We start from the raw sequence: 14304 nt of genomic DNA, 5'->3' as shown, positions 1-14304 counted from the left end.
ATAGAAATCAGTAGAAAAATTTTGACCTCCACGTCCATTAAAGATTAACGGCATTCGACATACTAGCAAACTCGATCACACGGAGCTTCAAAGCTCCTGCCGCTGCCGAGCACCGTAGTGCACTTTCATTTGTCACCGCTTGAAATTATTGTATACGGCAGGATTAAGCAAGGATGACGTTTGATTCATGCATGCCATAATTTTTGAGCATGGCATTTTTTTTTCCAAAAAAGGCTAACAGACCACCTCGTTATATTTAGATATAGACAGTTTTTTGCTATCAAATTGCTGAAGATGAAACATATATACGCTTTGCTAACATTCTACGCCAGAGTGTGGATGCCATCGGAATATATAAGACCTTAATGCAACGTGACTATCATATCGACAACACCTAATCGACTGTAGATGAAGATTCGAGAGAACCACAGTCCAGTGAACGTGTCAGGAACAGTTGATTGAACCAAATTGGGCTACTTTTTTTAAGTCGATTGTAAGCTAGCAGCACAAAAATGGGATGATTAATTAAATTGATTGGCAATTAAGGGATTATTGAAAGATGCTTATCAGCAGTGACAGACTGACAGTTGAACCAAAATCCAGCGCGCGACGACTCTACAGGTTTACTGTAAATCTGGAGAGTAATTTATCATCTTTTTTTAAAAAAAATATCATAAGATACTATATTTGTAAAACTTGTACCTTTAAGTACTAGTAAATCAGGTATCAAAATTTTTACTGTAGAATTTATGTACCTTAAGGTAGTAAATTTTTCTCAGGTCTGAAACTAGTTCATATCGAATTGACCTTCCCAAGGCTTGCATGCACCGCAACAGGTTGGCAAATAAAAGGTACGTATATATAATTAAAATAAAAAAAGAAGGAATATACATATAATTAAAATTCAAAAAAGAAGGTATATATAATTAGTCCCAACTAGTTATTTGCATATGAACATCTTGCTCAATCTGATGATCCTTGATTGCAGATATTTATACAATCCCATCAAGGATTATTCCTAGCTAGAATATGAAGTTATTAATAATAAAGAGGTACCGAAATCCTAGCTAATAAATCTCCTAAAAAATTAAATAGTACTCCTGTATAGTTGGGTCGTTGGCCCCTAAGCACACAAGTATTCTCTCTCTCTAGTGCATTCTCATGTTCTTTACGTACTTCTTTTAGAAAGTGTCACTGTTGTCTGTTGGCTTACTATTTACCAGTGACACTTTTTCAAATACAATCTTTTGGCAAGAAATGCCATGTTTCGGAAAAAAAAAACATGTTTTTGATTTCAATCCGTTTGAGAGAGCATGTGGAGACAAACAATTTAACTCGGACAATCATGCTGATTCATGCATGTAGTGGCCTCCCTCGTTTTGGGGCGCACGCAGCTAGCTAGGTGGCGGTCTCTAGCTTGCTGAGCATTCTTAACTGCGAGAAGTCGATAATGGCTTTGACATCTTGGTATGTTGATAAAAATAGCTGTGAAAATGGCTAGCTAGCTAACATAAATAGTATGAAAGAAGCTAATTAACTTTGGTTTGATGGCTAATTTTGTCAAAACGAAAGGTGTGGCTCGCCACGGGATCGGACAATAATTGTCTTGATCAGAAAATTGATGGCTTTGTGAATAATTAATTGTACTGTTGCTGGTTCAAACGGAAAATCACGCGTACTACTATATATGCACGTATATACAAACAATAGTTTGGAAAAACGATATTGGCAAAAGTACAATTTATTTGATGGATGGATTATTGGTTACCGTTTGCATGGTTTAGACTGGTTAATCAAAATTCAAATTTATAAATACAAATAGATTTTTAACTTTAATTTACTGTTTCACTCGATCGGTTCCCCATTTTGGACTGGACCGTCCTATATATATTTCGGAAACCTAATTTAATTCGCTGCACAGAGATCTTGACTCATGGACCTAATTAAGAAATTTAGTAATCATAAAGTGCATAATCAATCGCTTTTTACATCCGAAAAACAGTTGAAAAAAAGCGGTCAATTGCACTCCGCTGTTCTGACACAATAGAGTACAATCCAATCTCAAATTTCTAACTCATTATAATGAATAAACATTAAGATTTGATATGTGAAAAACATTATTAGATTTTTCATTCAATTCAATGATTCAATTATATTTTAAACATTTTTATAATATGATTTGAAATTAATGACAATGATTATCAACACATTATATACAATTATTTGTATTGAGGTGAACTATTAAACGATCCGTCGTTTATGCAAGGTAGCTTTATTTCACTGATAGGTTTGTGTTGCATCCTGTATGTGATGGCAAAATAAAGGATGTCGATCGATCGGATTTCTTTGCAGTTGTGCGGTTGTTGTGGAATTAAGTCTATCGCTATATAATTGGTCATGTTGCTGCAATCAAGTAGTCAAGTCCCTAGCTAACAGACACGTGCTCTAGATATTATAAAATGGTACTCCCTTATTTTAGGTTACAAGACATTTTAACTTTCATAAAAGTTAAACTGCTTTTAAGTTTAACTAAATTTAAAGAAAAAAATAATTACATTTTCAAACCAACACAAATTTATTATGAAAATATATTTAATTATTGATTTAATAAAACTAATTTTAGTATTATAAATATTACTATATTTATCTATAAGCTTAATCAAATTTAATAGTTTAACTTTGACCAAAGTCAAAACGTCTTATAACGTAAAATGGAGGAAGTACCTGGTTTCTCTGTTTATGCATATATAGATGCCGTTCTGGGTATATATGCTCAGTCAGTCAGTCTAATACTCAAATCCGTTTCCAAAGAAAAATTTAAATCCAAATTAAATCTTAACGTCCATTCCATCCATCATAAAATATAAAAACTTTATCAATCGTTTTAAAATATAAGAACTTTTTTTTTAAATATAGCTAGCTATCCCTTTAGCTACTTTCTCATTTCGATCAATCATAACTTTTGATTTGTTATTTAATTTCTTTATCTACTCTTTCATCTCAACCAATTACAACCATATTTTACTTGATTTTTTTAATGGTTTTTCTTATTTTAACCAATTACAATCATATTTCATTTAAATCCTCATCATCCGATAGCTGTAATTTAGGAAGGATATCATTTATATTTTGGAAAAAAAATGGGGTCTACGCAGGATCGGTCGAGACGCATTCATTACATCGAAAATGATCCCTGGCCCTATGCATGTACTCTGTCAAATTAGTCCATACACATCTGCAGTTCTTTTACTGGAGTGGGGTCTTCCGTCTATCCCTAAATATTATCTTTAATTTTAGATTAAACTTTTTTAATCAAAAGAATTTTAGCTTAAAATTTCATTATACCTCTTTAATAATACTTCAACGTTTTTTTTATTCTCGTTTTAGCTTTGGAACCAATAGTATAGCAGCTCCATTTCTCTCCTCATTTTTTCTCCGTATATATGATCGAAAGATATGGTAGTTTCTTTGTCTTTTGCTTAATTTACCTTTGATTAGCTCGGTAAAATAATAGACTTTTAGGTATGGAGAAAGTACGAGTACGTTTCTCCATCAGCCATAAATACCCTTCTCGATCTGCCGCTCCCTGCTAGATCTCTCCTCCACATCCGGACTCTCGCTATCAAATTTACGTAAGCGCAGTGAGAAAAATAATTAGCAGGGCCACCAGCATACTGTTGGCGTACAGCTGCAAATACCTGTCGAGCTAATCTTGGTTAAAATGTTGGTTTAGTGCTGTTTCACAGGTGGTATACCCTGCTTTTGTTAATAGTACCTCGCGACTCTGCTGTATATTTCTGTCAGTGTCAAATACAAATCTACTTCAATTTGTCGGCACAGATTCTCAGCCCCATCGTTTGGCCTAAACAGCCAAAGAATAAGCCAAAATTTGAATTTTTGAACTTAATTTTGAAGTTGATTTTGAAATGTTTTTAACGTAATTTTTGTTAATTTTGGCTTTTAAGTCGCTACGAACAAATCTACAAAAGTTTTACTTATAAATTAATTTTAATTTTCTAATAAGCCAAATAAGCCATTTTAGTTAAAATGGCAACCGATGGGAGCCTCTGTTGCTTAATTGCTGGTGAGGAGGAGCACTCACTATATAGCTCAATCCATCTTCCTCTGCAAAACGTACGCACGACACTACGACACTCTGGTTGCGATCGATTATCACTCCCTGATCGCGAGTTCTTGGTCTGCGAGCGTCTGCAATTAAGGTACGCTATACCCTAACTCCCTTTATTTTCCATATCTGTATAACTAAGTTTCTCTTTGTTTTTCTTAGGGAAGAGTTCCTCTTTGTTTTGACGAGGATCGAGGATTGTTTGGACGAACCAGCAGCAGCGTACGTGCCAATTTCATTGATAGTCGCTGTATCTGATTTACAGGTTATTGCTTTATTTCTTCCTATATTTTCAGTTTTTAGTTTGTTACTATTAGTTTTTGGTTTTTTTATTAAGAAACCTAACCAGCTTCATTGGAAGTAATTAAAGTTATGTAACTTATGTTCGATCTTTAATATAAGCGCATGCATGCACTAGCTAGCTTAACGCACATAGAGGCATACCTATTATTAATTGGAAGTAATTAAAGTTATGTTCGACCTTTAATATAAGCGCATGCATGCACTAGCTAGCTAGCCTTACACACATAGAGGCAGTCCTATCATAGAATGGTTACATATAAAAATTTGTTCATATATGCCTTATTCTACATATGCTATTCATTTTCTTGCGTACTAACCTCAGTTTACTACCGTATGCATATATATACAAGCAGGAAAAATACATATAACAGTGTGTGGTAAAGTATACTACTATTACTGGAGTACTAATTAATGGAAGAGACCCCTCTGCCATCCGGGAAGAACTTCAGGAGCCAGCTTGCTGCTGCAGCGAGGAGCATCAATTGGACGTATGCCATATTTTGGTCCATTTCAACCAGCCGCCCAGGGTAATAGACCATATATATATATCATGCATGACACGCCTTAATTTCCACTACCTATAAATTCAAGAAATCTTTACATCTCTACATAATCCATGTTACCATGTATAAATATCTTGAAATTTTACAAAAGATGGTATAGACGATTATTCTGTAAATGCTGTAACCTTTTTTCGAAAAAAGTTTTGTAATTATTTGATTGATACATGAGAAATGACAAACAAACGGTTGTGCGCGCATGCATGTACAGTAGTGCGCGCGCGCGCGCGCGCACACACACACTTAATTGGGCTGTAAAAAATCCAGTTCGTACATATAATTTCGTCACTTTGTTTTGTAGAGTTCTGACTTGGAAGTACGGCTTCTACAACGGCGAGATAAAGACGAGGAAGATCACGAACTCCATGAACCTCACGGCCGACGAGCTGGTCCTGCAGAGAAGCGAGCAGCTGAGGGAGCTCTACGATTCTCTCCTCTCCGGCGAGTGCGGCCACCGAGCGAGGAGGCCCGTCGCTGCGCTGTTGCCGGAAGATCTCGGGGACACGGAATGGTACTACGTCGTCTGCATGACCTACGCCTTCGGCCCCGGCCAAGGGTGCGTATGGTAACTTCACTCCACAGAGCACACTATTTCATTTGCATATGCTACCAATTATAATCCACTATGAAGAGACTGCACCTATTTTATTTTATTGCATAAAACATGATAGTAGAAAATTATAATCCCTAAAGGCACTGAAGAGAAATTATACTTCTCACGCATTGGCTACACCCTTCGTAAAAAAAAAAAAAACTTAACCTAGTTGGGGGATGTCCTATTCTGGTTTTTCTTTCATGGAGGAATAACTAGAAAACAGACATGCTGGTTGGCGCACCAATTAATATAGCCTGTGGTGGTATTGTTGGTCCTGTTCGAGATATATAAATTGATCATTTTTTTTCTTAAGAGATTTGAAGACTTTACACTATAGAAACAGAAACAAAGAGGCTAATAAAAAAAGAAAATATTGGAATGAAATTTACCACCAGAACACATGGTAATAGTACCCATTGGAAATCATTTAGTTAGACAGATTCCACAAAGTTAAGTTAGAATAAGTGGTGTAAGATAAGTCAATTGATCACATGGATAGACCAACAGTATGTGAAATTCATATACTTAAGAGCTAGATTAAATGTATGGGGTTATCTACAAGATTAGTTTTATTTTTATTGATCAATTCTAAAAGATATATGAAATGTAATATTTGTGATATTCCAATTTGAAAAAAGAATAATATGGAAAAAAGGTATAATTCTTACCAATATGCAAACGTATATCCTCTATACGCAAGTTTTAAGGGGACCAGCATATGTGGGGGTACATTCTTTTGATCCCATCTAATCGGAATGTTCTGGATGTTGTGATGTTAAGGTACTACTTTTTTTTTAAAAAAAGAACTATTAAGGTACTATTTGCTTATAGAATTATCCCTAAACACTTCTGTAGTTTTCTATTTTTCTTGATCTCCTGTAATTTTTTCCTTAAGACGAAATCCAAGATTTATTTGATAAGCCATGGGGGCCACATGGCCTAATCAGAAGCCGGCATAACCGTCGGCTTTAGATTAGTAGATTGTACTTAGTAGTATATTTTCTAATATCACAAAATTTTTGTATGTAGTTATATTAGAAAAGGAAGCAAGTACTATATTATTGAGACCATATAACGCGATCAAGAATTCAAGACTCATGTCTCCAGTTTTTTTTTTTAAAAAAAAGACGTGACCCACGACCACAATGCTCATTAAGAGGTTTGAAATTAAAAATGAGATTGGGGGAGAGATAAATTCCCCGATATTTTCTTTTTTGCTAGATGAAAACTCAAATGGAAGATGAATTGAGGGTGTGTTTAGTTCACACTAAAATTGGAAGTTTGGTTGAAATTGGAACGATGTGATGAAAAAGTTAGAAGTTTATTTGGGTAGGAAAGTTTTGATGTGATAAAAAAATTGAAAATTTTTTAAAAAAAGTTTGGAAACTAAACTCTGCCTGAGGCTGCTAGCTGGTCAACCTGCAGGCTGCAGCCTGCTGCCAGTCTCTTACAGTATCTTGATATGATTGTGCTAGTATACTGTAACGAACTGTTGTTCTCTCGCTATTGATGAACCGTGTCAGGTTGCCAGGCAAAAGCTTCGCAAGCAATGAATTTGTTTGGCTGACAAACGCTCAGTCTGCAGATAGAAAACTATTCCATCGCGCGCTTATAGCAAAGGTACTGAGTTACTACTACATGAGTAGTACCATTTAGTACCTATTAATTCTTGCGCTCTGAATGGCAATATCTATAAATTAAGAATTTGTATTATATTCTTCTCCCTTTTCATATGTATATAATCTCCCGTTCACGCGATATTGCCACATCGTCTCTCGATTACTCATTTTTTTTTGTTTTTAATTATGTATGACGACGATGGTGCTGCATGCTGATCTACCAACTTCACAGAGTGCATCTATTAAGGTACAATTTCATGCGTCATACTATGAAATACTGCATGCGTATAGCTACTCTCTCCATAGCAAAACAATGTCATTTTAAAATATATGTAGCCAATATAAGTTTACTACTCCCTCCGTCACATAATATAAGGGATTTTGAGTTTTTGCTTACACTCTTTGACCACTCATCTTATTCAAAAAATTTATGCAAATATAAAAAAAGAAAAAATGTGCTTAAAGTACTTTGAATAATAAAGTAAGTAAAAAAAATCTAATTTTTTTAAATAAGACGAGTGGTCAAATAGTGTAAACAAAAACTCAAAATCCTTTATATTATGGGACGGAGGGAGTAGCTGACTATAGCGCTGTAGCTGATGTATTGAAGTGTACTTTCACAGTTTCTTATTGCAGCTGTAACTTGTTTTACAGACAATCGTCTGCGTGCCATTTATCATGCATGGTGTCCTTGAGCTCGGGACCACTGATCCGGTAAGTTACAATTACTCCGCCTAAACATACAAGATCTAAAAATGCATTGATGCATGTACAGCATGATCGGCTGCTGATGAACAGCTGTACAGCACGCATGCATTCTCCTTGCTATTCTCTCACAGCAACTCGATCGATCGTGCTGATCCCCTGCCCAGCCGGCCATGATCAAATTTTCGACGGATGTTGTTTCGAAATATTCGAATTAACAATCATTAGCAACTGTGAATTTGCTAGATTTCGGAGGACCCGGCTCTCGTCGACCGTATCGCGGCGTCGTTCTGGGATACGCCGCCCCGCGCGGCGTTCTCGTCGGAGGCGGGAGACGCCGACATCGTCGTCTTCGAAGACCTCGACCATGGCAACGCCGCCGTCGAAGCGACGACGACGACGGTCCCGGGGGAGCCACACGCGGTAGCCGGCGGCGAGGTCGCCGAGTGCGAGCCCAACGCCGACAACGACCTCGAGCAGATCACCATGGACGACATCGGCGAGCTCTACAGCCTCTGCGAGGAGCTGGACGTCGTGCGCCCTCTCGACGACGACAGTAGCAGCTGGGCGGTCGCGGATCCCTGGTCGTCCTTTCAGCTAGTCCCGACGTCTTCTCCGGCGCCGGATCAGGCGCCGGCGGCGGAAGCTACTGACGTCGACGACGTCGTCGTCGCCGCTTTAGACGTTAGCTCCATTGATGGATCTTGCAGGCCGTCGCCGTCGAGTTTTGTGGCGTGGAAGAGGACGGCGGACTCGGACGAGGTGCAGGCCGTGCCGCTCATCAGCGGAGAGCCGCCACAGAAGTTGCTGAAGAAAGCTGTCGCCGGAGCCGGTGCCTGGATGAACAATGGTGACAGCAGCGCGGCGGCGATGACGACTCAAGGAAGCAGCATCAAGAACCATGTCATGTCAGAGAGAAGGCGCCGGGAGAAGCTCAACGAGATGTTCCTGATTCTCAAATCAGTTGTCCCGTCCATTCACAAGGTAATACTAATTACTACTTCATCCATTACACAATGTAAGTCCTTCTAGTATTTTTTATATTCATATTGATGATAATGAATCTCCATTCAAATCTATTATATACTAAAAGTTCATTAAACTTTCTACAAACGCTCCCAAGCTACCACGTGGCCTCCTACAAACTATCATAAGCCGCCACATGGCGTTCTAATAAATTAAGAAAAAAAAGATGGACCCACTAATTAATTTTGCCAATTAAATCTCCATCTAAAAGAAAAAAAAATCTAGTATCCTCACCACCGTACGCACGCACGTACACGTACTCCTTTCCCCTCCACACCCTCCGAACTCTCCCCTATTCTCCTATTTTTTTAAGCTAACTTCTCCTATTTTATAGCCAACACTTAATATATAAAAATGATAATAATTGATTATCTAAATCTACATAATTCTCAAGTTACATATTTTTTTCTCATTTTTTTCAACTGGTGTGTTATTTATCAATTAAATACCAAATTCAAGATCTATATTACACATATTTTGTTATTTAAAAATTAAAAATTAGATCATGTGACCTCTATCTAATTATTGAGTTTTTATATGATTCTGTCAGTTAAAAAACAGAGGAGGTGAGGAGCGACAAGGACAAATAGATACGTACGTACATGCATGTCTCACGTATATGTCTCACGTACGTTTCACGCCTTTTTATTTTTTAAAGATAATTCTAACTATATAAAATAATGGGTCTATCATCTTTAAGTTAAAATCGATAGTTAGACTTATTTTAGATTTTTTATGATTTTATCTGATTTATTATACTGTCACATGATGGTTAGTAGCGTTTGTAGAATCACATGTGGAATGTATATGCTTGGCGCTCTAATAAATTAGATAAATCCTAGAAAATCAGAGAAAAAAACATTCAACCTTCAATTTTCACTTAAATTGGTGGACCTGTTATTTTAAATCGTTGGATTAAATCTATTAAAACTCCTCGTTGCTAATCTCCATCCAAAAAGAATAACGTACGTACGTATAGTTTGTACGATCGTCTCACTTTATGGAAAAAAAAACTTAATTACCTACGTCATATACTATGGAGAAAAACGATAAATCAAAAAATATATCAATAGTAAAATCAAAGAAATACTAATCAAAGAAAAAAACATCAAACCAGCCGTCCGACATAAGACTTATGTGTTGTCAATAGCCTTTAAACTACGATTTTGCTAAAAATAATACTATACAGAAATAAGTAGGGGGCAAAAATTATAACTATTTTCATCACCTCCTCCTTTCTGTCCCTCTCCGTCCTTCAATGCAGGGTATATTATTTACTATGCTATCGTAAATATTGCAAGGGTATACATATGGTTGAGTTAAGGTGGCATCGGTGAAAGGCTACTGTAGGCAATGCATATAAAGGGACATACTAACTAATAGAATCATTTGTGGGTGTGCCAATAGTGAATTAAGTGTTAAATGATGCTATAGGCTGGTCTTTGGGGGCACGGCTACGTCGATGTGGGACTGATGTTTTAGGGCATTACATAAGAAAGCCTTGGCAGTTATAGTCGACTTTATCCGTTAGAGAGACATTCATGTCTATTTTTAACGGTGTTATTGTATTATTCGATTGAAGTGGTATGTTTAGACTATTTATACATAGATGTGGAAATAAGTGATGAACATGTATTAATAATGTATAATTTATTTTAGTGGTATTAATGTCGTTTTATTAAAAATGCACATAGCTTTTGAAGCAAGAACAATAGAGGAGTTTATATATGACCACGACAAAGGAATTTTTATTTAAATATAAGAGATATTCTTATTCTTATCATATTTAGTAGTATATTAAAATCTACCATCTATTTTACGGTAAATATATTTTTTTATTGTTAGATAATTTACATTTCCTTAATTACAGTGTATACAATGATGTATGATTTATTTTACCATTCTTTTTCTTGAACAACAAATATTCTTTGGCTTATATCCCATCCTTATAGTGTTTGCAATACAGCCCTACGATACATACCCGCGCGAATGCGCGGGCTACCTTCCTTGTTGATGTTAATGAATCTAGATTCATTACCATATAAATATGGAAAATGCTAGAATGACTTACATTATGAAACGGATGTAGTACTAGTAATTTTTTTAGAACCAAATTTGTCAAGGTAATTGGAGTAGTACTAGCTATTTAGTGCTTCCAAAATGGAATTTCAAGATGATTTGAATTCACGAGATGTCGCGTGCTGCAGGTGGACAAAGCATCCATTCTCGCAGAAACGATAGCCTACCTCAAAGAGCTGGAGAAAAGAGTGGAAGAGCTGGAATCCAGCAGCCAACCATCGCCATGTCCATTGGAAACAAGAAGCAGGCGAAAGTGCCATGAGATCACTGGGAAGAAGGTTTCTGCAGGAGCGAAGAGAAAGGCGCCGGCGCCGGAGGTGGCCAGCGACGACGACACCGACGGGGAGCGGCGCCATTGTGTGAGCAACGTGAACGTCACCATCATGGACAACAAGGAGGTTCTCCTCGAGCTGCAATGCCAATGGAAGGAATTGCTGATGACGAGAGTGTTCGACGCGATCAAGGGAGTCTCCCTGGATGTCCTCTCGGTGCAGGCATCAACATCGGATGGTCTCCTTGGACTGAAGATACAAGCCAAGGTCGTCATCTCAGCGGCTAAGTAGAGCTCGCAGCAGAAATGCAGCATCGTCTATCTATCTATCAATCTCTGTATCTATACGTCTGTTTGGAGTTCTGATATTGGCCATATTATTGTTGCATGGATGCAGTTTGCCTCATCTGCTGCCGTCGAACCTGGGATGATTACAGAAGCTCTCCGGAAAGCTATAGCAAGCTAGCTAGCTAGAAGGTTGAGATCAGTATCGTCTTGGTCATTTGCTCTCATCTTGTTTAGGAGGTACCGGGAAATAAATCTTGTCGCTCTGATCAGTGCCTCCTTACTAGTCTCGTGATCTGTTGTAAGTAATAGTTAGACATGCATATATATCATACAACAACGTTTGATCTTGCATGGTAGCATATATATGTACACCACATTTCTTATATCTTTACTCCTTTAAAATTCAGTGAGGATGGTAAGTGATGAATCTGCCACCCCATCACCAACTCCCTAAAATTCTGACACGTGAAACGTCGACCACTGTCTATCCTCTCTCTAAACAAAACATACAGTAAAAAAAAATAGAAGTCACAGATAGACTCTGTAGTTCTCAACCATAATCATCCTTACATGCTACTCCTCTAATAAATGGAGACTTTATGTGTAGTGGTGAAAACTTGCAACCAAAAATCTCTCTAGTTAATTCAGAAATTAATAATGCAAATTTGATTTCCTCTTTGCAATTTGTTTTTTTAATTCCGTAACAAATGTCTATTATCGCTCTATACTTGCATGCAATAGGAACTCTAGAGTATATATTGACACCACTATCACATAATTAACGAGGAGCGGAGGGCGAAATATGTAATCTAATCTGCATGCATATGATATGATGAGCACGCAATTTAGCTGAAATACTCTTGATTTTTCAGACCTACTACTGGTTAACCGGCCGGCCCATATCGGTTCTCAGGCCCATGGCCTCTTTTATCCCAACGCGAGCGCCTGAATTTGTTAGCCCACAAGCTCCCACATCTGTTGGTTCGTGCAACGATGAACCGACTGCCGAGACGGCGGTCGGGGCGCTCCCCCCTTCTCCCTGCAGCGATCTGTCGTCTGCGGCGGCCGGAGCTAGGATCCCTCTCCGGTGCGTCTTTCGCTCCTCCTCTCCCTATCGCTTCTTTCTCTCTCTTGATGCGTGCTACTGAGATCGATCTCGCGAGCCGGCCGGGGTTGGATCTAATATATTGGTCGTCGTCATTAACAACCGAAGGACGACGACGCGGGCATCGGAGAGGCATGCATGCGGGTTGCCCTGCGAGGATATGTTGCTACCTCATCAGGATCGCGATCGAGGAGTGAGAGCGGCTGGCCGCGGGGATGGGCGGATTCTGCCGTTGATCAGGTTCGATAGTGGTGGGACGTGTGTTTTGCGTCTGATTTTCCTTTACCTTCCCATTCAAGCGCTTCTTTTACAAGTTAAAGTTTCTGTAGTTTGAGGACAAAAAATGAGCAACGTTAATTGTTGTAGTCATCGTATCCGGTTAATCTTACATGCCGAAATTTGGATACTAAGATTTTCGTTAACTTTGGATGATGAAGATGTTTATACCTAAATTTGGCACCTATGTACGAAATAGGGAAAAACTGCCAAAGTTTAGAAAGTGCCGGGTTTCCTTCACAGGGCCGGTCAGACCGCAGGTATGTGGGTAGTCTGATCGTGGTCTGAACTTCGATATGATATGTGGCCCGTTAGACCGTAAGGGTCTGAGCCCCGAGTCTATTTTCGTCGGATCTCGGGTTTCCTTACTTGGAAAGGCATGTCTCAGGTTTTCTTTGGTTTCTATCTCGAGTTGGACGTGGAGGAGGGCCTGTATAGGGCAAGACCAATCCCTATTTAAGGGATAAGGCCGGTTCAATTGTAATCCCCAGAACACACAATATACTTGAATCGCCTTTTCTTTTATCTTTACTTTTCAGTCATGTTTTCTACTTTACCCTAGTTTTAATTTATCTTTACCGATTTGCGCCATAAATTGTCTGCCGCCGCTGCGAGAGTGCGACACCTCTTTGTAGGTTTGTCATGAAAACTTTCCGTTTTGCCCACAAGATGGGTAGTTATCCTCATATCGATCTAAATCAACCTAGAGGCTGATTTTGATCTCTAAATCGGCTCCGCTAGCCGGTTTAGCTGTTTTTCTACAAAACCCATTTTGATTTGGCCTTTTGGCTATATCGAGGTGGTTGGCAACTCCATATCACCGTAAGACTTTAGGTGTTGCGATCGTGCTTGTCGACTTATTAAAAAAGTTGCCAACAGAAGATTTTCTAATAGGATTGTCGTCTGAATAAGTTATATCCCCTCTTTGGGTGGCAGAGTGGTTATTTGCTTTAAGCCAATAATTATGTATTTGTTAAAGTGAAGGCCAGATTAATTTCATCAATTGCTTAAGAAATATACACGTAATCATCTTTAATTAGTAGACATTTATAACTATCTTTGGTTTATAAAATTCTGAACCATATATAAGTATATGGATCTTGTGTGCTCAATGATAAAGCTGAATGATTAGCTGTTAAAATGACTTGTCTCAGTTTTTTTCGGCTTATTCTGAAATTAAGATCACGCGGGCGCTGTGTGAATATCTCTTATACTCTAGCTGATATCATGTGCTAGCGGTATACAGTATACACTCAGGGATAATGCTACCTCATATATGCTACCGGAGGAAAATGATTACCATAGTACGCGTTATTGGTGCATTGAATATTTACACAGCTAAATAACTGGA

At 38.1% G+C, this 14304-nt stretch overlaps 1 protein-coding gene across 1 annotated transcript; it reads left to right on the top strand.

Moving 5' to 3' along the window:
• The first annotated feature begins 4139 nt into the window (after nt 1–4139).
• On the top strand, nt 4140–11997 carry LOC127769916 (anthocyanin regulatory Lc protein-like). Its single transcript, XM_052295576.1, has 10 exons — nt 4140–4220; nt 4289–4391; nt 4783–4956; nt 5291–5545; nt 7108–7204; nt 7436–7450; nt 7858–7917; nt 8155–8892; nt 11142–11552; nt 11682–11997. Exons 3-10 carry the CDS (start codon nt 4841–4843, stop codon nt 11748–11750), a joined length of 1761 nt encoding a protein of 586 aa, XP_052151536.1. The 5' UTR covers nt 4140–4220; nt 4289–4391; nt 4783–4840; the 3' UTR covers nt 11751–11997.
• Nucleotides 11998–14304: the final 2307 nt, after the last annotated feature.

This window comes from Oryza glaberrima, chromosome 4, assembly GCF_000147395.1.
Source record: "Oryza glaberrima chromosome 4, OglaRS2, whole genome shotgun sequence".
Classification (NCBI taxonomy): Eukaryota; Viridiplantae; Streptophyta; class Magnoliopsida; order Poales; family Poaceae; genus Oryza; species Oryza glaberrima.
Note: the sequence above shows the minus strand (reverse complement) of the source record. Positions and strands in the feature narration are given on the sequence as shown.